This window comes from Medicago sativa, chromosome 6, assembly GCF_051527215.1.
Source record: "Medicago sativa cultivar Bolivia chromosome 6, Bolivia_mono, whole genome shotgun sequence".
In the NCBI taxonomy this organism is placed as follows: Eukaryota; Viridiplantae; Streptophyta; class Magnoliopsida; order Fabales; family Fabaceae; genus Medicago; species Medicago sativa.
In genome coordinates this window covers 90554110-90576391 of record NC_140754.1, presented here as the reverse complement: position 1 = coordinate 90576391, position 22282 = coordinate 90554110, and the positions used below count along the sequence as shown (strand labels likewise).

Sequence of the window (22282 nt, the reverse complement as noted above, 5' to 3'; positions counted from 1 at the left end):
TAGCCGAAACTAGTTGTTATCAGAAAAGAATCAGAGACATACTCAAATAAATATGTCAAAGTATAAGCTATACCAAAATATGATATATTGGATATATGTTTATGATTATTAACATGATTATGGTGATTATGTTTATGATTAAAGTTATGAGTACGACTATATTTATTAAATCAAGGCAGTATTTCAGACAGCGATTCTAGTTATTCTCTGATCGCTCAGTTATGCATAATGAAATTTTATAAACCCAAAATGGGTTGAGTTTAGAAATAGATGGCGATCCTAGGTTCCCCGAGGTTGCCTACAACCTAAGATAGGTGGAACTCACTGAGACATCTTGTCTCACCCCAATCCCTTTATTTATTTCAGATATACAAGTTATTATACGATAGGATGGTTCGTGATGAAGAAGAAGAAGCAGCTTGACCATATAAAGTTCACTTCAGTGGAATTATTTCTTAGGTAACAGGCGAGAAATTCTATGATTTGTTCAGAGAATATTTATTTATTGTAATTTTAATGTATCTGACGCCAAGTTTAACACACATGCTAGATATCCTAGGTGATTTCTAGTAGGGGTGTTTCAAAATTGTTGTCCTAATCTTGCTACATACGTCGTAAAAATGAATACTTAAAAATAATCATGCAATAAAATAAATGGCAACAATTAAGGCGGTTTGGAACCGCTGCGAAAGCCATGAACAAAGTGAAAAACCGCAAACTATAAACAGCCGCAGAATTCCCTCACGCGCTTCTTCCAGTGGTTGGCTTTAACCACCGCCAATGCCTAAGGCACACACGCTGCAAATGACGTTCCAAAATCAATATTTTCACCCACCGCGATTAGCCCTTATCCGTGTAGTGAAACCCTGTCTTTCATGAGCGAACCCAACACTTGGACATTGATTGTCACGTTCTTCATCTCAAAGTGCAAGAAAGTCTCATTAGACTTTTACTTGTTCCATCTGTTTCTCAAGTAGCAGGTATATTCACTAAGGCTTCCAATCCTAGACCATTTTAGGATGAGGTGTGTTATTTGAACAACCATTTGTACGAATACTTATGGAACAACCACAGATTTACAAAAAAAAAAAAGTAAATATTGGCACGATAATCAAATCAATAGAGGGTTAAAGTAAAAAAATAATGTGAGTAATAGAGAGAAAGTTGTCACAAAACGGTTGTATAAATATCATTTCTCTTCCATGATTTAGTCACAAAGCTTCGGACATTTTCCACCCTTCAACTTGTGTTCGTGAAATCAAGCAACAGTAAAAAAGTCAGGATAGTAAATATGAACATCATAAAAATCAATGACAATACAAACTTCTACTCTTCTTTCACATAGATCACATTGGTATTTGAATCACATTGAATCACATATATGTAATCTACTTGCTTAATAATAATAAAAAAAAGTACACAAAATATTATGAAGAACATACCTTTTCATTTTCTTACAAAATGAAAAGTTAACTTGAAATATACTTATAGATCCAAATTTCAAGAAGTTGAAGATTCCAATAATGATCTAGTAGGAGAAGAAACCAAAGGTTTTGGTGGTATTTCAAGGACATCCATGCTACCTTCCAACATTTCAATCACTCTACTCATTGTAGGTCTCTCATTTGGCAATGTTTGAATGCACCATAAACCAACAATGGTCATTCCTTTTGCAATCTCATTTTCTTCAATGGCCATCACTATGTCGGGTCTCAAATCACTGTCCATCTCTAGCTTATTGTATATCCAATCCGGAAAATACTCGCTAGTTTGATTAGTGTTAACATCAATATTGTTTCTCACTCCCACCATTTCTAGAAGCATCATTCCATAACTATAAACATCAGATTTTTGTGAAACTCCTCCAAATTGTCTATTCCACACTTCAGGAGCTACATATCCGACTGTTCCTCTTGCATTTGACATGAAAATAGTGCTCTCTTTCTTGAGACAGAGCTTTGCAAGTCCAAAATCTGAAATCTTTGGACATAAATTTTCATCTAAAAGAATGTTATGTGGTTTTATGTCAAAATGTAAAATCCGGGTGTTACATCCCCTATGCAAATACTCCAGACCTCGAGCTATCCCTTTTGCAATTTGATACAAATTATCCCAACTCAAAGATGCAATTGTCTCAGGTCCCTTATTGTAAATAAATTTGTCAAGGGAACCATTAGACATAAATTCATATACGAGAGCTTTTTTACAACCTTCAAAACAAAATCCAAGAAGGGTAACAACATTAACATGTGAGGTTCTAGTAATACTAGCAACCTCATTAATAAATTCTTCGCCGTTTCCTTTCGATGCATTCAATATCTTTACTGCCACATGAGAACCATTTAATAGCTTTCCTTTGTACACAGCACCAAAACCCCCTTGACCAAGTTTAATTTTGAATGAGTTTGTCAATTTCTTTATTTCTGAAAATTCATATCGTTTTTGCAATAGAGCTCCATGATCTTTTAAAAATGCTTCAATGTTTATATCATTCTTTGTCTTAAACCAAAATTTTACATGGAGTATTGATGACTTGCCTCTATAACCACAGATTATAATGCACATCAGCAATGCTACTATTGCTGCACTTCCAACACCTGTTTTTATAATGAGAATTTTCTTATTAATGGCAGATGGCAGAAAAAAAGGTAAATAAAGAAAAACTACAGTGACATCTTTTCTTATGATGTTCTTTGGGGTGTCAAATAACAAAGTATTAGTAATCAAAATTATATTGGTAAGCCATGTGCTTAAGGTTTTGCCTAGTACATAGTTAATAATGATAGTTTGCTTGTAAAACAAGGGAAAAGCTATTTATAGCGAAAAGGGTGCTCGCGATGACAGAACGACTTGTATTGTAGTCAAGTCGAGTTTTTATTCACCCAACAATGTATTCAGCCAGCCACTCATGTATTGTGCCAAAGGAAGATCTAATGGTGACAGTGCATTCGTGAGCGTTTTGTGAAATTGCTTTCGCTACAAACTAGTGTGATCAACATAGATAGACAATAGTTGAGGTTGTCAATAAACGAATTATAATAGTGATACTATAGTTTTGGTCTTTTGCTTGTCAATAGATTAATGATCATTACCAAATATACCACAAAATAGCAAAAGGGATAAATAAAATAGAAAATTAGACTATAGATGTATCACCTAGAATGATTTCCAATTTCCCTTGCCTGCTCAACTTCTTACCTGCGATAGAGGAATCTATTAGAGCATTGGTTACGCTGAAAGAATATTAAATTTGTCTTGAACATTTGATAATTGAAAAATAAGCAATTAAAGATTGAAGGAAAATTTTCTAATTTGAGCAAACAATAAAAAAAAAAAAAAAAAAAACTAATAGGTAAGCTGCATATGATTGCCTAAAGAAATTGGGAAAGCTAGAAACAGAAATAGGAATGGGGAACTAAAAACTAAAGAGCAGGATTTTAAATAAATCAAGTTTTGCGACTGCGATTTAGGCCGTGATATTACAGCTAATGATATAAAGTGAAAGAAGAAAAAACATGCTTTTGTATAGAGAACAGTGTGAGGATGGAGTAATAGATCCATCTGGACAATTATCATAATTGTTATGGAAAACATGCTTTCGAGTTTGATGATTCGTTTTCGGTGTCAATTTTAAGTACTGTGGAATTTTGTGAGGATAATAGAATGGTTGTGTTTTGGTTGTTATGGACTTATGGCAGTTAAGGTAAAAAGGGAGGAAAATGAATAATAGGTTTTGAAGCAGTTCAGTTCCTGATTGATGAGTTGAGTTATGCCCTCAACAAAATGATTCTCTCTGTCATTCTTATTTCTTTGTTTATTTGTTAGCTGTAAAATTCTAAAATTTAAACTCTCTTACTAGGTTGGAGCTTGGAAGCCAGGAGCAATAATAGGAACACTAACTACACACTTCTAAAACCAACATTACATTGGTTCGAGTGGAACTGAACTCGGATCTCTTAACCAAGGTCTCTAGTTTGAGCCTTCTCATAAAAAAAAGTGGTTAAGAGGTGAGATCCAACTAAAGGTGTTGTAACACCCCCAATATTCTAAAGCATGATTTACGGATTAAAATAATAATAACAATGATAATAGTGCAACACCATTAGTTATTCATGAAATTTGTATATAGTGGTTGTATGTATTAAAAAAAAAAATTAAATCACCAACTATAGGAGGGTTATGTATAATTATTTATTAGACAAAAAACAATGAACTAAAAATAATATTATTTAGTATTTTTTTTTGGAAAGAATATTTTTTTAGTTATATTAGTTAAGATTATATTGGTTAAAAAAAATTATAAAAAGAAAAGAAATAAGTGTCTAGATATTTTTACGGGTTCTAAGCTAAATGAAAAAGAATAGACACAGTACCATCCCACAGATCCATATATCGTGCTCTCAATTTGGGGTCACTGTCCAAGCCATGGTTTCATCTCTTTCAACGATTCTATTTCATTTTTCTTACTTTCTATCCGTAATCTCTTGTATACTCGGGTGATAAGCATCATAGATTTGTGATTTGAGTTGGAAGATAGTTCCCGAAAGGGGAAGTGGTCCTATCCGATGTGGGTGTGCCAGAGGCTACGGTTTTAGCTTATTTGAAAGTAAAGTCTAAAGTGTGCCTCTCTTCTCGTGAAAGGGAGCTAGCGGTACCGGAAAAACTTCCTTCACTTCAGGCTAGCTACAATTGGCATATCCACCACTTGAATGATTCTAGACGTTTTACAGCAAGAGAAAGCAAGCAAGAAAACGACACTAAACAAGCAAAAATACTAAAGAAGTGGTCACCCACCGCTTAGGCGGGAATCCATAGCTATAGTGGGGAGCCTGTCTCACTTGGAGTCAGTTACAAAAAGATTGAAACTAGAACTGCAGAACGGACTGAACCAAAGGCTCTTCCCGGGAAGCGACTAGTTAGTTGAGAACCCTCTGCTTCTGACCCACGTAAGTTGCATGGTCACCTTCCTCATCCCCTGAATGAACTCCTGCAACTGATCTCCCACTCGGGAAGTTCAGTTCAACTAAAGGCAAGGTTTTCAAACTAAATTGTCAATTGGAATCAATAGCTTGGAACTCTCTGAGGTAATATCTATAACTATTGAAATTTTAAGACTGAAATTAGCTATGGAAAGTAGTGGGTAATAGAACAAAGTAGTAGAACATATGATTTCCAAATTCGGAGTATCCAGAACAGAACATTGTAAATTTAGTTGCTTTTGGCAAATTTCTACATCCAGTATTCGGCATGGTTTTTTAATATAATTCTAAGGGTTAAATATGTTTTTGGTCCCTATAAATATACTAATTTTTCGTTTTAGTCCCTCTAAAATTTTCCTTCAACTTTTAGTCCCTATAAAATTTTCAATCACTACTTTTGGTCCCTATTTTTAAGTTAATTTTATTATTTTTTAATGAAATTGTGCAGAAATATGTAGAATATTGTAAAAATATTTCCCAAAAAAAATTAAAATTTTTTAACAAAACATAAATTTAATATGAATTTTTAACCATAAAAAATATAAAAATTCATATTAAATTCATGTTTTGTTAAAAAATTCCAATTTTTTTTGGGAGAGATTCTTATAATATTATGAATTTTTGTGCAAAATTTTATTCAAAAATATGAATTTTACATATGAGTTTACTTTAAAGGAGGGACCAAAAGTGAAGATGGAAAATTTTTGAGGGACTAAAAGTTGAAGGAAAATTTTAGAGGGACTAAAATGAAAAGTTGATATATTTATAGGGACCAAAAACATATTTAACCCTAATTCTAAAGGGTTGAAATTGACGAGTTGTTTCTCAAATTGTGTAAACTGTTCATGTGGCTCTATTGTAGGCGTTATAGATCAGGCAGGATGTTGATTCTTCATAGTTGGAGGAACTAAAATAAAAGACAAAAAAGCAAAAGAGGAACAAAAAAATGCAACATAAGGTTGTCAAAATCGGGATTTTACTTCAAGTCGAAAGAGAATAGCAAAATCGATAATGTAAAATCTCAATCAAAATTGAAGGATTTTAATTAACTACTTTTGTAGAATTGATATAAGAAATCGTAGAATCACGATCAAAATCAATGGATTTTACCAAAACAAAAATAATGTTAAATATATATTATAAATTGTATATAGTCATAAATGACTCAGTTTAAAGTCCACAAAATACTTATACATAAATGACTAAAAATATAGTCATAAATGACTCAGTTTAAAGTCCACAAAATACTTATACATAAATGACTAAAAATAATAGAGAAAACCCTTCAAAACCCTTTAAAAAATCGAAAATTGTAAAATCGTAATCAAAATCAAAGGATTTTGCCAATTTTAAAATTTTACTATAGATTTAAGTCGTTGAAAGTAAATAAAATCCTAAATTTTAGAATTTAAGTCTGGATTTTAAGAACAATGATTATAGGGAGAAAACTATCGACTTTGACTACTAGGGGAACACAATTAAACAAAAATTCAAAATCAACCAAAAATATAAATTAAATTTAAAATATTGAACACGTTATCTTATTAGACCGTCTTAATTCTTTAAAAAAAAAATTATTAGACGGTCTTAACTCTTAACTAGTTTCATACCTTTTTTATTTTTAAGTAGCTTGTGGCTAGAATTTGACCTTTAGTAAACAAGTGTCGAATATATATTGTCACCATGTCTACAAAAACGTTTCATACCATTATTTTATTTTGTCTACAAAAACGTTTCATACCATTATTTTATTTTATTTTGAAATAATTTATATAATTATAAAAATACAATTTTTATAATTCTAACCAAAATATAATTTTGAACACAGAACTTTTTTTTTTGGGTTAAATATGTTTTTAGTCCCTATAAATATGTCAACTTTTCGTTTTAGTCCCTCTAAAATTTTCCTTCGACTTTTAGTCCCTATAAAATTTTCAATCACTACTTTTGGTCCCTATTATTAATTTAATTTTTGTATTTTTTAATGAAATTTTGCAGAAATGTGTAAAATATTCTAAAAAAATTTCCTAAAAAAAAATTAGAATTTTTTAACAAAACACAAATAAAATATGAATTTCTAACCGTAAAATATATAAAAATTCATATTAAATTCATGTTTTGTTAAAAAATTCTGAATTTTTTTTGGATTGATTCTTATAATATTTTGAATTTTTCTGAAAAATTTTATTAAATAATATGAATTCTACATATGAGTTTACTTTAAAAGAGGGACCAAAAGTGAAGATTGAGAATTTTATAGGGACTAAAAGTTGAAGGAAAATTTTAGAGGGACTAAAACGAAAAATTGACATATTTATAGGGACCAAAAACATATTTAACCCTTTTTTTTTTGAAAGAAAACACAGAACTTAACTATTCTAGTATTCTATATCAAGCTCAACCTAACGTGCCAGAGTGGATTCAAGTCCTATACATCTTTTTTTTTTTATGGAAGTCCTATACATTTTTGGATTCCAAACTAAAATTCAATATCACCATCATGTCAAGGGTGAATTTGTGTGAACAACTTAATTAAACGTAAACTGATTAGGTCTTCGATCATAGTATTTATGTTGTTAATAAATTGTTAGCAAATAAGTTCTAGATCATGAACTAATTGAAATAACCCAAAAACAGCTTATGTAAATATATGATAAACTATTTTTAAGCTCTGTATCAAACACTTTGTTAAGAGTCCAACATCGGATAGGTGATGGTCTGACAATGTGTTTATAAGTGGGGCAATCCTCACCTCACAAGCCGGTTTTGTGGGGTTGTGTTAGGCCCAACCACGATTTCTAAGATGGTATCAGAGTCTCTCTAAGATCCATTGGGCCACCTGCTATCAGGTTTCCGCTATCGGGCCACCCACCATTTATGTCCACGAACCAAGCCCAATAGTGTTGGTCGTGAGGGGGTGTGTTAAGAGTCCCACATCGGACAGAAGATGGTCTGACAATGTGTTTATAAGTGGGGGCAATCCTCACCTCACAAGCCGGTTTTGTGGGGTTTTGTTAGGCTCAACCACGATTTCTAAGACACTTCAACATTGAACCAAAAAAAAACACTTCAACAAATAATTTCAATTTCAATCTTTAAATCAATCTTAATTTCAATTTCAATTTCAATCTTTAAATCAATCTTTAAATCAATCTTAATTTCAATTTCAATCTTTAAATCAATCTTTCAATTTCAATCTTTAAATCAATCTTTAAACGTGCTGTGAGAACAAGATTACAAATAATTTCAACGTGCTGTGAGAACAATTCTTTCAATCTTTAAATCAATCTTTCAATTTCAATCTTTAAATCAATCTTTAAACGTGCTGTGAGAACAAGATTACAAATAATTTCAACGTGCTGTGAGAACAAGATTGTTCCGCAGAAGAATCAATTAGAACATTGAGAGAAGGAAAAATACATACCCTTTGGAGCCCGTGACATAAGTCTTTTGCAATCAGGCTCATCTGGCCAAATCTCAGTTGTTGACTTCGGGCGGCAAAACCCGCAAACACCATAAGATTGTTGATTAGGACAGAGACACAAAACCGCATTATCAGATGCATTATACCCACATCTCCCTCCAGACTTCTTGCAGCCATCACACATGTCTTCTTCCACGCCACTCCACCTAACCTCAAATCCTTCGTGTAAAACATCCACCACAGAATTCGAGTCTTCTATGAAGGAACTCTTTAGGCCAGGGGTTGTAATATTATTCCTACACCCGAGTACAATGAAATCAGCCACTTTAGCACTTGACACTACGTATGCATCTTGAGGTTTACCCTCTATGAGGCAAGAAATCACAGAAACTTCTGAACTCAAAGAAGACGAGTATGGATCAGGAAGAGGACCACACTCATACAATAGCGTATACTTCTCATCATTGGTAGTGTAGTTGAAGAAATCCAAATCTAAGTTTACGTTGACATATTTCTTGGGACAAGAAGGAATAGTAGCATCATCATAACTCCACAAATCCAACCTTGCAATCCTCAAAACTTGTGATGTTTGATTTATGTCAATGATGTGAAATTTTTGTGACTCTATTTCAATAGTCAAGTTGCCATGTTCACAATCAAGTTTGAAGTTTGGATGACCACAATAACTTGGTTGGTTGTTAATACTCCGAAATGGGTAACTAATGTTGGTGAATTTTCCACAGCTAAAAGGTGCACAAGATTTGTAGCTTTCACCATCACTAGTGACATGTATTGGGATTAAGAAGAAGAATGAGAGGAAGAGAAAGATGTTGATGATGAAGTAAAAAGGAGGTAGAAGAAGAGGGGAAGGCATTTGTGGATGTGATGAAAATTGAAAAGCATCTAATGATAATAAATGCCAAGAGAGTCTAACTAGAAGATGAAATGATGTTAGGCCTTCTTAGGGAGGCAAATGATCAAAGTTTGCTACAACATTCTATATTAGTATAATAACGTGTTTGTTAGCTTAATAAAAATGATCTTGATTCAAGAACGCTTGAATGAGATGACAATTGAAGTAGTGATCTCAAGGTTAAATTATTTGATGCGTTAAAACTCAATAGTTTAACGTTTCAAGGTTCTACTTGGCTCATAAGATAAAACTAAGCATTTACATGCAGAGATATCCATACCCTTCGGTATCACCAGTTGCATTTGCTTGAACTAAGAAGATAAGAAGACAAGAAGATAGGAAGAGAAAGGTCTTAGTGATGAAGGGAAAAGGAAGTAGAAGAGGAAGTAGGAGGTTAAGGCAAGTAGAATTTTGAGATGGCCTACTTAGCATAAGAAAAGGGGCTACCACATTTTATGTGTAAAAGTCAAACCAAATGAAGTATGACTTGTTTGGTATCTTTGTACTAATGGTGTTGACTTTTAAGATGGACACAAAATGGAGAAACACTTGTGTGGACCAGGACCAAAGAATTTTGGTTTGGTCACACACACAAGTTTTTTCCTTCTCTCTCTTCTCTTCTCTCTTCTCCATTTTCTCTCTCTTCTCTCTTCTCTCTCTTCTCTTTTTTCTCTTTGTATGACCAAAGACCACTTGTGTGGACCAGGACCACACAAGATTTTCTCCACAAAATGGGGTGGTTTTAGTACTAAAATGTAGTTTTCCTTTTCTTTCTAGCTTCTTTTTAACACCTTCCAAACATCCTTTTATATAACTTTGGCAATTCTTTTCTTATAACTTATTAATCCATCTCACTTGGTGCTTTCTACAATTCAGCTTAACTTAGTTTGTTTTAATGTCATAAAACACTAAATATTGGCAAATTTGAATGAGTCTTTTGGCAATTACATAAACAACTCATGTGATGTGCTGTGTAACCGCTGTCCAAAATTATTTGCTTAAGCATCAAATCCATTATCGATAGTGTTTTGCCTTGTTGACCAAATCAAATTGATAGTTATATATTGGAATATTTCTTTTTGATTAAATATTGGAATATTTTTAGCTGCCAATTATTTTTAATATACTTGATTTGGAATTAATGGAAAAGTCTACTGTTTTCAATCTCTGTTCTCACACGCATATTCTATGAGTTAGGCTTTTTTTTTTTTTTTTTCTTAATTTCGGCTGTTTCCTCCAATGAAGTTAATCCATTTGAGACACTTTTCAATACTAAACACGGAGTCAACTTACATTTAGTGTCAAAATTATCTGAAGATTGATAACTCATTTAGTTAAACTAAAAAATTAAAAGAATTAAAAAGTTAAATGTATTGAGTTTGAACATGTATTAACACAAAAAAAAAAAAAGAAGTTATAAATTGAAAAGGATACTTTTTTAACTTTTTATGGATTGATTATATAATTTTCAATACAATAACTACTGTATAACTTTCTTTTTTAGTATCCTTAATAAATGTCACGGGGGCACCGGTTAGCATGACCCAAACATTAATTTGTCGGTATTTAACTGGATCTCACATTTACATATTATTCATTATAAACACTTGATCCCTTTAATCCAGCAACTCACACAAATTTCTTAAAATTTAATCATCAATCAATAATTTTATATAATATTCCAATTTATATTATTAAAAAAATTCAATCCTACTTAAGATTGAAATGTTTCATTGGGACCTTGGTCCCATTAGGTACGTAAAATATATTTTTTTACAATGATGATACCTCGTAGATACCAAACCTTTTTTTTAACAGTAAAGTTTATTTAAAAACCAAATCTCTTCTCAAGACGAACAGAAACCGATGATTCAGAACTACAAACTAAAGGCAACGTATATAAGCGGAGTACCCAAAATAAACACCATAAAAACACTCATACACACAACACACCAAACCAAGCTTTACCTTCAACACTCATGAGGACAAAACCACCAAAATAAACTCCACCTCCTAAGTCAAACTACATCAAGAACTACTGATCCAATTATGATGGTCTAAATTAAACCGAATAGATTAAACAAATTGAACCAGAGACGAAGCCATAAATTTAACTTAGGGGGATCAAGTTTAAGAGTATATGATAGTAAAGAAAAAACAAATTTTTATATGCATATGTAATGTACACAAGAAATTTAAGGAATTATGTGTTATATCCAAAGTTAACATGTATCCAAAATCTTAAGAAATTTCAAAGATGTAAGAAAAATGAGTTCCTTGAGGCTTCTTTGAGTATGAGGAGGCTAAAGAAAAATTATCAACAATAGAGAAAGAAAATAGGAAACAACAAGAATGCAAAGTTAGGAGGAGAAATTCAAAATAATATCACGAATAGTGAATCGTTGGTAGTGACTAAGAGTGCACAAACAATATTGCATGCAACAAGTCATAAATTGATGTTCTAGTTAAGGTTCTTCTAATTACATAAAAAATTTAACTTTATTTCTCAATGGTATGCATTCGAGTTAAGGTTTGGTGTAATTAAAATTCGAAAGTTATGTATACAAGGCTAAATATATTGAGTAAAAAAAAGTTCATTATATAAATTATGTAAAGTAAGTTCACATAAAATAACTACAGTGACAAAAAAACTATAATAGCATACTAATATGAAAAAATATATAAAAATATGAAAATACTGTGGCCTTTGTTGGTCCCCTTCTAACTCCATCCCTGAATTGAACCCTACATGTATAGCAATTTAACTTGTGATATAATTATGTGCTCATAATGATCAAAAGACTCAATCCTATGAGCTTAGCTCAGTTGATAGGGATATTGCATATATGCAGGATATGCGTGTAGAAATTTTAGTGTTTTAATCACATCCAGTAACTACCAGAATTCTCATACTGACAGAGCACAATCCTCAAACCCATTCCTCAAATCAAGCACAAACCCTTTTTTCATAGTTGAACCAAAACCATTAATCAAACCACCAACAACATCATTTAACTCATCACTCTTTACAATCACAACAACATGTTCCTCACAGTTCCAATTATCATAGCCAATTTCTGCTTCATCATCAGCCACAAACAAGTAAGCCTTCGATTTTTCATCATTAATATAGGTTCTAAAATTGAAGGGTAAGTATATAGATATAGATGTAATCACCTCATTAGAAGGTTGATGACTTCCTCATTTGTAATATGTTCATTAACATCAATATAAAGAGTTTTCAAGCTTTCTTTCAACTTTATTTCTGATACCATGTTTCATAACAATGAGAAGTAAGAACTACAATTGAAATAGAAACTAAGATTCAAATCAAATTTGCTAAAAGACAAAGTAAGGTTTGAAAGTGTAACATTTTTTCTTGCTCTAGGACATTTTTTATCCAAGGGTGATTGAATAATTATCATAGTTTATATTTGTCACATAATATGTGTCACTTGGTTTTGTTTTCAGAGCATTCTAGGCCACAAACAGGGTAACCACAAAATTGATTTCTAGCATTGGACAATTAGAATGAGGACAAAGTGTTGATAAGTTGGAGCTATTGATCGGCGTGACAAGATGTTACAAGGATGATGGGTAATGCAAACAGGGTTGGAAGTGTTTTGACATAGTTTAGTGAGTATATAGACAAATACTAAAATTATAATTTGGGTAATAATGCATTTGATTGTGATGATACTTGCAAAAAAAAAAAAAAATAGAAATTTTTTATTAAAAAAAAAAATTGGACTTTTCAAAAAATGAATGTACAACTCTTTAAAACAAATATGTCTCTCCGGGTTGGCATAATGATGAAGAATTGAAGACTTGATACCTACGATTGTGCTTCTTTCTTTGTCTCAGTTTTAAATCTCTTAAGTGTCAACAATTTATGTGTTGGGTCAATTTATACACAACTTGTGTTCGTTCTAGTGGACGGTGAAATATGATCCCTGAATCAGTCGATCATTAGAGCAGTACTAGTTTCAATAAACATGTGTCCTATTTTGTTTCTATGTGATGAATTGGTCAAGGGAAATTTGTGTAACCGTGCTTCATAAGTTTATCTTGACTTTCCTGCCCTTTCCTTCTTTATTCCTATCATTTTGTCCTATATTGTAATAACTTCTTCCTTCCTTACTATATTTCTCTTTCCTACGTTTCAGGGCAGACAGAACAACGTTGATTTCTGAGAATCTCCAGAGTTTCTTGGTTCCCAAGGTGAGTGAGACTTTCTGTCATTACAATTCGTATCACTTTTTGTTAGTTGGTTGCATAACTTGGATGAATGAAACTTACAATCACTATGAACATATATGAAGCTCTTACTTACTATAGTACTGCCTGAATTTGTGGTTAGCTTAACAAATATGAAACTCTTAATAATAATCATGACTAATCATTCATAATTATTTCCAATAATATACACATTAATACAGAAAGATATTCTAAATTTAGTCGGTTTGGTTCTTGAATATGTTTTTAGCTAGTCAAATTAGTTATCAAATGTGTTTTTCGTCGATCAATTTAGTCCATAAAATTACTAAAAAAAATCCTTGTTTACAGTTTCAATACATTTGGGACTACAATTACAGCGCTTAACACATGCTGTCAATAATCACGATGTCAATCTAGGTTATGTTTCTAGACTTTTTGTATTTTGCAACCCCAGTGGAAAAGGCGCTAAACCTGTTCATTAGTTACTTACAATTAGTTAATAGTATGTAAAATTCTATTATTTTTATCAGAATATGTTTTGACGTATCTTATTTGAACATAAGTAAAGACTTTTAAAAACATAAAAGTGGTTGAGCTCAAATGGTAATGAGCTCCAGTCAAGAACAATAGTTTGAGAGCTGAGTTTGAATTCTGGTTGAATTAATCTTTAGTTAGACTTTACTTAACTCCTAATCGAACTTTGAATTACCAAGAGTTCATTCTCCTAGAAACAAGAGAGTTAAGACAATACAAAAAGCTAAGACTTCATAAAACTCAAGTAAACGTACATAGAAATATTGAAATTCTAATCAGCCTTTTTTTCTCAACTTTGAATCATAGAGGATGTGCAATGACCCTGTAAGGTTGAGGACTTGAGGCAATGGGGTGGGATCTCTGTATGTGCAGCTGCTTCACTAGCACTTCTGACACATTTCGAAAGCAGAATAAATCGAAGTGGCAAATCTTCTCATATGAGCAACTTAGAAAAGCCACATATTATTTTGATCAATCTCGTATTCTTGATCAGAAAGGCTCTGCCACTGTATATTATGGTAAGAAGTCTTTTACCTGAAAAAGAATGAATGAATAGACGAGATAGTCTCTGAATTTGTAACTATCCTTCAATTTGGTCTTTGAATTTTTTGAAAGATCACAATAGACGTTGGGTTTATTTTGCGTTATTCAGTTTCATCTATCCGTTAACTTCAAACATTATCTATGGTGATGTGCGATGTTAAATAATGACATGACAGTGTACGTGGGTTTCAAATCCCCTTCAGACTGAATCTTTAGGAAATGAGTTGAAAATGTTGAAGTATTTGATTGGAATCGTGTGTATGTTTGAAATCTGAAGCCAGTTGTTGAAGCTTGGTAGGTGTGTTTATGAGCAAGTATGTTACAATATAAGCCCTAGTATGTGTAGAAGTTATTTGTAACCCGTGTGTACTGTCAAATCATCGTTTCACGTCTCAAGTTATCATAAGTAACATTTGAAGTTAACGGAGGGATGAAACTGACTGACACAACAAATTCAAGTGAACGGTGATTACAAGTTCAGGGACCTAGTCGTTTATTCATTAAAAAAATACATATAAAATTTATTATAATTTTGATCATATATTCTATTTTGATTAGGAAAACTTAAGAATGGTTGTGAGATTGCAGTCCAATGCTTCAATGAAGACAAGTACAGCATGTTGAGACAGTTCATCGATGAAGCTGCATTCCTAAACTACATGCCACACAAAAACCTTGTTACAATTTATGGATGTGCGACTCATCAAAAGGAGTCCTTGCTAGTACACGAATATGTGTCCAACGGGACTCTTGCTGCTCATATTCAAGGCCGAATATCAGATAGCGGAACATCGTTAACTTGGCCTAACAGATTAGATATTGCAATCGATATAGCAAATGCATTGGAATATCTTCACTATAATGGCATTGTGCACCGTAATGTAATGTCTCACAATATTTTCCTTGATATAAATTTTTGTGCTAAAGTTGGTAACTTACATTTGTCAAAGAAACTTGATATTGGAGCAACCAAAGCTACAAGAGACTTGATCAGAACAAGTTGTTATGTAGACCCGGAACTTGTGTCAAAAGGCTTACTTGGTGTCGAAAATGATGTTTATAGTTTTGGGGTGGTGTTGTGTGAGCTTGTGTCATCTATGCTTGCAGAATATTATATTCAGAATGAAGAAGAATGTCTGGCAACCCTTTTACGCAAAAAAGTTGAAAACCAAGCTTTAGTGGAGCTGTTGGATCAAAGACTTGGCTTCGAATCAGACCTTAAGATCAACAAGATGATGACCGCTACGGCTGAGCTTGCATTTTGGTGTTTGAAATGTCCACAAGAATTAAGACCTAACATGGAACAAGTGCTAGAGACTCTCCATGGCATAAAGCAAGGGAGATATGAGGTAATTTCAGTAAAAGGTACAATACATTAATTAAGACCATCAAACTTTTGTCCCTTTTTGTTGGGTATGGCTCATAGTTTACTGATAAGTGAGCAGGTCGCTTGGCCCAAATTTTTGTCGGCCAGCAACTGGGGGGTATGGTGAGCGAAGCCCCCTGCACTTGACAGTACAGTTTAGGAGTAACATTGTAAACTATACCATATAGTATTTAGATTCAAGTTATAATCTATAAACCTTAAACTTTAAGTGGTAATAGAAAGGCTGTGCAGCCGCTCGCGTAATTGGCCTAACTCTGATAAAATGTTACGCTTTTTTCTGTTTGCATTGTTAATATACTAGAGATTGTTAATGTTTTAGGCTCTTACTATGTAATTCATATGTCTCAGCTTTCAAAATCTTCCACCATGCCGAACTTGAAGAAGCTACTAACCAGTTTGACACTTTTCTGGGGTCCGGAGGGTTCGGCAGGGTCTACTATGGTAAGAAGCTGCAAAGGTATCTGCAAATTTTAATGACAAAATGATGACTGAACACTTAAATTGTAGTTCAATAACTTGGTTTTTTTTACATAGTAATTTCCATTCGTTACGATCTCTAAACAGCTGATAGAAACTATAGATAAAAGAAAAGTATACAGAAGTTATATACAAATAGTATTGATAATGGAAATGGTAATTATATGAAGAGGTACAATAAGGCTTATATAGTCAATGAGAATAACTAATGAGTGTGACTAACTTTTACATTTTCTGACCTCATTTCATTGTATTTATGTTTAGGAAAACTTAAAGACGGCAGAGAGGTTGCAATAAAACGTTTCCATGAAGAGACAGAAAAAACCATTAATCAATTCATGAAAGAAATTGAGATCTTAAGTCACCTGCATCATGAAAATCTGGTTTCACTTTACGGCTGCAGTTCTCGTCATAGCAACAAGCACATGCTTGTGTACGAGTACATCTCTAATGGAACTCTTACACAACATCTTCACGGATCTTCATGTAGTAAACTATCATGGCTTACTAGATTGAATATTGCCATTGAAACTGCGAACGCCTTGGTATATCTTCACGACTCAGGTATCATCCATCGTGACATAAAAGGAAGCAATATTCTGCTGGATGAAAAATTTTCCGTCAAAGTTGCAGATTTTGGACTCTCGCGGTTACTTCCAGGCAATGTTACCCATGTTTCAACTTTTCCGGTAGGAACTCATGCTTACATTGATCCAGATTACTATAAAACTGGAAGGGTCAGTGAGAAAAGCGACGTCTATAGCTTTGGAGTGCTCTTATTTGAGCTTATATCATCGAAACCGGCAAGTTTAATGCAAGGCACCAAGCGTGTTACTCTTGCTCAATATGCAATGAGTAAAATCTTAAACAAGGAATTAGAGCTACTAGTGGATCAAAGTCTTCAAATTTCTTTTAATAAAAATGTAGTGGAAATGATAACAACAGTGACTGAGTTAGCATTTCAGTGTGTGCAGTGTCCCAAGGGACTCAGGCCAACCATGAAACAGGTTTTAGACACTCTACAAGGCATAAGCAAAGGGAAATGGGGATTCAACCAAATAACATAGGACTCAAGTTTGGATAAACTCTTTGAACAGGTGCACGGGTCCGAGGCTTTATGTTTTATTGATAAGGTTGCTATAATTATGTAAATCACAAGTCAATTGATTGATATATTAAAATTAAGTCATAGTAAAGTTCTTCATTGGTTCTGGACATTATTCTGAAGGTTGGTCATTCTCCTATAGTAATACGATTCTTTTTAGCGATTTTACCACATCTGTTGCCGCTATGAGGCACTTCAGGTCTATAGCCATCCTCACTCACCTTAAGGAAATAGTAACGGATATTGGTAATGTCAATATCTTTTATGACACTCATCTATTCTTTGATGTTTACCACTTTGAGTCTGAATAATCATATCTCTTTTTGAGTTAGTATCGATACTCCCACAAACAATAAAAGAAACAATTTCTGACACGGTTGCATATGCATGTAACCTTGCATCTTATTTTGTATTGCATTCTATGTATCGTAAATGTAAGCTGAACAAATTTTGGTAATTGTCAGCAAACTCCTAATTGTATAACATGATTGACCTTGAGCTCTAATAAATGGTGATCCCCTACTATTATTAAAATGGTTATCCAACTTTTCATCTTGTGATATGAATGCAAACATGATGTTGTAAACTCTGTTACGCTGTTGTAATTTCTTGATGCTGAAGCACCATAGGAGGCGACTTCAAGACTAGCTAGGAGTTGAACTTTTCCATTTCCACAACACATTTTAAACTTGGCTTAACCGATTGGATATTGCAATTCACACAGAAAATGCATTGGAATATCTTCACTATAATGGCAGTCCACCGTAATCTAAAGTCTCGCACTATTTTCCTTGACATAAACATTTGTCCTAAAGTTGCTAATTTTCATTTGTTAAGGAAACTTGCTATTGAAGCAACCCATGCATGATACAAGAGACTTAATAGGACCAAGTGGTTATATAGACACAGAACTTGTGTCAAACAGCTTGTTTAAACACAACTGTGATTTAATATATCTGTTGGACACAGTTTTATATATAGATCACTGAAAAATCCGAATAAACTTGTAAATTGTAATACTCAACATTTTTATATGACCAGGCTAACCGTCACCATTCCTTGGCCATGTCTTACTTGAATGCCAGCAGTATATGCATTTTTGCTTTACCTAAAGTTCACTAAAGAAGGTGATAAACCTAATTTTCTTCATAACAAGTGTTAAGGATATGCTTTGATCATGGCTTACTAGCTAGTTCCTTCCACATCAGATAAAAACAATTTCTAGTATAACTTGTTTTCCACTTGTAGCATTTGCAGTCACCAACTTCTAAAGGATATAAGATCAGAAAATATAAATTTATAACATAGACTTTACATGACCAATTGTTCATGATTTTGCATTCAATATAAAAACAGTTTGAGACAATGTAACCCACTTACTTTACAAGATTATTCAAAGGGATGAAATGATCTCTAGTCTGATTAAAAAGTATATAACAATTGTACACATACCCTTAAATTTAAGACGTGCAAGACTCAGATACCGATCTAGTAGGAGACGAAAGTAATGGTTTTGGTGGTATTTCCAACGAATTAATGTCAACTTCTAACATTTCAACTACTTTACTCATTGTAGGTCTGCCATTAGGAAATGTTTGAATACACCACAAACCCACAATGGTCATCCTCTTTGCAATCTCATCTTCTTCTGTATCAATTATCCCATCACGTCTCAAATCACTACCAAGTTCAAGCCTACTGTATACCCAATGAGGAAAGTATATCTCACTTGTGTGACTTGCATCCGCATTAATATTTTTCCGCCCACCCACCATTTCTAATAGCATCATTCCATAACTGTAAACATCAGACTTGTGTGAAACTCCTCCAAAATGCCTATTACACACTTCTGGAGCTACATATCCCATTGTCCCTCTTTGATCCGACATTGAAACAATGCTGTCTTTCTTGTGGCAAAGCTTTGCCAGTCCAAAATCTGAGATCTTTGGACAAAAAGTCTCATCTAAAAGAATGTTATGTGGTTTTATGTCAAAATGTAAAATTCGAGTGGCACATCCTCTATGCAAATATTCTAGCCCACGAGCAATCCCTTTCGCAATTTGATGCATATTATCCAAACTTAAAGTTGCAATGGTTTCAGGTCCCTTATTGTAAATATATTTGTCAAGAGAACCATTGGACATAAACTCATATACTAGAGCTTTTTTACGGCCTTCAAAACAAAATCCAAGAAGGGTGACGACATTAACATGTGAGGTTCTAGTAATACTAGCAACCTCGTTAATAAATTCTTCACCATTTCCTTTTGATGCATTCAAAATCTTCACTGCCACATGGCAACCATTCAATAACTTTCCTTTGTAGACAACACCAAATCCCCCTTGACCAAGTTTAATTTTGAATGAGTTTGTCATTTTCTTTATTTCTGAAAATTTATATCTTTTTTGCAATAGAGCTCCATGATCTTTTAAAAATGCTTCAATGTTTTTATCATTCTTTATCTTAGATCGAAATTTTAGGTGTAGTATCGATGGCTTGCCTCTAACACAACAAATTACGATGCACATCAACAATGCTACAGTTGCTGCACTTCCCACACCTGTTGTTAGAATGAGAATTATCTTAGTATGTGTTGATGGAAGAAACAAAACTAAATAAATAAAAACTACGATGTTGTATCTTTTCATTTGAAGTTATAATGTTATTTAGGGTGTCAATGACAAAATATCAGTAATCAAAGTTATATTTGTAACCTTTGTGCTTTCCTAATACATAGACTATATATGTAACATAGTCCAAACTTGTATGATCAACATAGATAGTAACAAATTGAGGTTTCCATTAATGAATTATGAGAATGATAGTGTATAGTTTTGGTCTTTTCTTGCCTAATAAGGAAGGATAACAGTTCTTCATTTGCAGATAGATTAATGATCATTACTAAATATTATTCCACAACATAGTTAAAGGTATGAAATAGAAAAATTAGATTATAGATGTATCACCTAGAATGATTTTGATTTTCCCTTGCGAGCTCAACTGCTTACCTACGATAATAGTAGAAAGAGCATAGAGGAATCTGTTAAAGCATAGCTTACGCCTAAAAAATAATAATTTTATATATGTCTTGAATATTTTGATAGCTGACAAATAAACAATTAAAGATGCAAGGAAATACGTCTAATTTGAGCATATGATTGGCTAAATAAATTGGGAAAGGTATAAATAGAAATTAGAATGGGCTATTTTACATATCAGTACTGAAAAAGTTAATTTACTTATATGAAAAAGAACTTTGGCTAAACGATGGGTTGGTGTCACAACATGAAGTTGCATGGTCCAAAATTAGTGTTGCAGTTTTGTTTAAAATCTGATATTTTTTATGATCAGGCCATGTGGCATAAAATGATTGGATCACATGACATTCCTTACTTTTGTACTTTTGTCAATTTGTTAATGATTGACTGACGTCAAGAACTTAAAACAAATTTCTTTCAAAGTGAAAATACTAAAGAAATTTGCAGAGACTAATGCCACAAAGTGCTACAATTACCAGAACTAATTGCATATATAACCAAATACAGAATTAGTTATTTTTTTATAATTGCTATCTTTATATACTTCTAACAAATTTGGTGTTTTTTTATGAAGTTCATTTCCTTAATTTAGTTATTTATGAGATAAAGAGATAAGAAAACATACTTCTGGGAATAGAACAGTGTTGTGTGGAAGAATCAACAGATCCATCTAAACAATCATCATAATAGCAAGAGGACTTTACATGTTTCTCAATATCACTATTGCTCTTCCATCTACAATCTCCTTCTTCACTTCCCAAACACTTTACACATTCATCTTTCACACTATAATTCACCTCAAACCCGTTATTCAAACCTCTTTTAAGTTCATCAATGTCAACTATACCATCATAAAAATACCACAGAGGAAAGCCTTCCCCTACTGCGACTTGAACATGTCTCTTGCAATTATTTAACTCTGGAGATTCTTTCAAGAGTATATCTTGATTACCAACATGACAAAAAGCATGATTCTGAGATCCACATAGAGATTTTTTATCTTTAAATTGAGGGGGAGTACAATTGTAGAATATAGTGATGTTGTTGACAGTTGGAAGATATTGAAACAGAGGTGGAAACAAATAAGTATCATTATATTGAGGAGAACAGATATTTTGATCAAGGTCTGTTCTTTTGAGTTTGATGGTGTGTTTTTTTATGTTGATGTCAAGTACTGTGAAATTTTGTGAGGATAACAGAATGGTAGTATTGTCGTTGTGGCAGTTAAGGTAAAACTGGTTCCCGGCGCCACATTGAACAGGACGATTTTGTCCCCAGAATGGATACAAGATGTTGGAGATACTTCCGCAGTTGTAAGAGTTTTTGATGTCTTTACAACTTGAATAATTGAAATCTGGTTGAGGTTGTTGTTTTGGTTGAAGTTGAGAGTGGGATTGATGAGGAAAAGAAGTGGTTATTATTACTAATAAGAATAACAAAGATATGTATGTAATATTCATGGGCATAGAGATATGCTTATCTATTATGTTCGGAACGAAGAAGAAAAAATGAGGAGGGGTTGAGTTGAGTTATGGTCTCAGCCAAAATAATTCTCATCATGGCAACAGAGTCAACTCAAAGTCACCCACTAAATTTCCACTCTAAAAAATGAACAAAACGTGACAAACGGGCATATAGAATTTACTCAAGTTCAACCCAATAAT

At 33.0% G+C, this 22282-nt stretch overlaps 3 protein-coding genes across 9 annotated transcripts; 1 reads left to right on the top strand and 2 right to left on the bottom strand.

Moving 5' to 3' along the window:
* Nucleotides 1-1307: 1307 nt before the first annotated feature.
* LOC146918119 (LEAF RUST 10 DISEASE-RESISTANCE LOCUS RECEPTOR-LIKE PROTEIN KINASE-like 2.4) lies at nucleotides 1308-9676 on the bottom strand. Its single transcript, XM_085719792.1, has 3 exons — nucleotides 8404-9676; nucleotides 3157-3198; nucleotides 1308-2597 (listed from the first exon to the last, which is right to left on the bottom strand). The coding sequence occupies exons 1-3, from the start codon at nucleotides 9275-9277 to the stop codon at nucleotides 1501-1503; spliced, it is 2013 nt and encodes a 670-aa protein (XP_085575918.1). The 5' UTR covers nucleotides 9278-9676; the 3' UTR covers nucleotides 1308-1500.
* Nucleotides 9677-12200: 2524 nt separating this feature from the next.
* Nucleotides 12201-17911, top strand: LOC146918118 (wall-associated receptor kinase-like 20). Of its 6 annotated transcripts, none has more exons than XM_085719789.1 (7): nucleotides 12201-12418; nucleotides 12788-12913; nucleotides 13483-13537; nucleotides 14375-14586; nucleotides 15200-15976; nucleotides 16347-16439; nucleotides 16740-17911. In XM_085719789.1, the coding sequence occupies exons 4-7, from the start codon at nucleotides 14415-14417 to the stop codon at nucleotides 17540-17542; spliced, it is 1845 nt and encodes a 614-aa protein (XP_085575915.1). In that variant the 5' UTR covers nucleotides 12201-12418; nucleotides 12788-12913; nucleotides 13483-13537; nucleotides 14375-14414; the 3' UTR covers nucleotides 17543-17911. The 6 variants fall into 6 exon arrangements, with proteins under 6 accessions (XP_085575915.1, XP_085575910.1, XP_085575911.1 ...); XM_085719784.1 differs by having other exon boundaries at nucleotides 15170-15976; XM_085719785.1 differs by lacking the exon at nucleotides 12788-12913 and having other exon boundaries at nucleotides 12232-12418; nucleotides 15170-15976.
* Nucleotides 17912-18845: 934 nt separating this feature from the next.
* On the bottom strand, nucleotides 18846-22146 carry LOC146918117 (LEAF RUST 10 DISEASE-RESISTANCE LOCUS RECEPTOR-LIKE PROTEIN KINASE-like 2.4). 2 transcript variants are annotated; one of them, XM_085719780.1, is made up of 4 exons: nucleotides 21244-22144; nucleotides 20547-20588; nucleotides 19018-20140; nucleotides 18846-18930 (listed from the first exon to the last, which is right to left on the bottom strand). In XM_085719780.1, exons 1-3 carry the CDS (start codon nucleotides 22082-22084, stop codon nucleotides 19041-19043), a joined length of 1983 nt encoding a protein of 660 aa, XP_085575906.1. In that variant the 5' UTR covers nucleotides 22085-22144; the 3' UTR covers nucleotides 18846-18930; nucleotides 19018-19040. The 2 variants fall into 2 exon arrangements, with proteins under 2 accessions (XP_085575906.1, XP_085575907.1); XM_085719781.1 differs by lacking the exon at nucleotides 20547-20588 and having other exon boundaries at nucleotides 18891-20140; nucleotides 21244-22146.
* Between the last annotated feature and the right edge of the window lie 136 nt (nucleotides 22147-22282).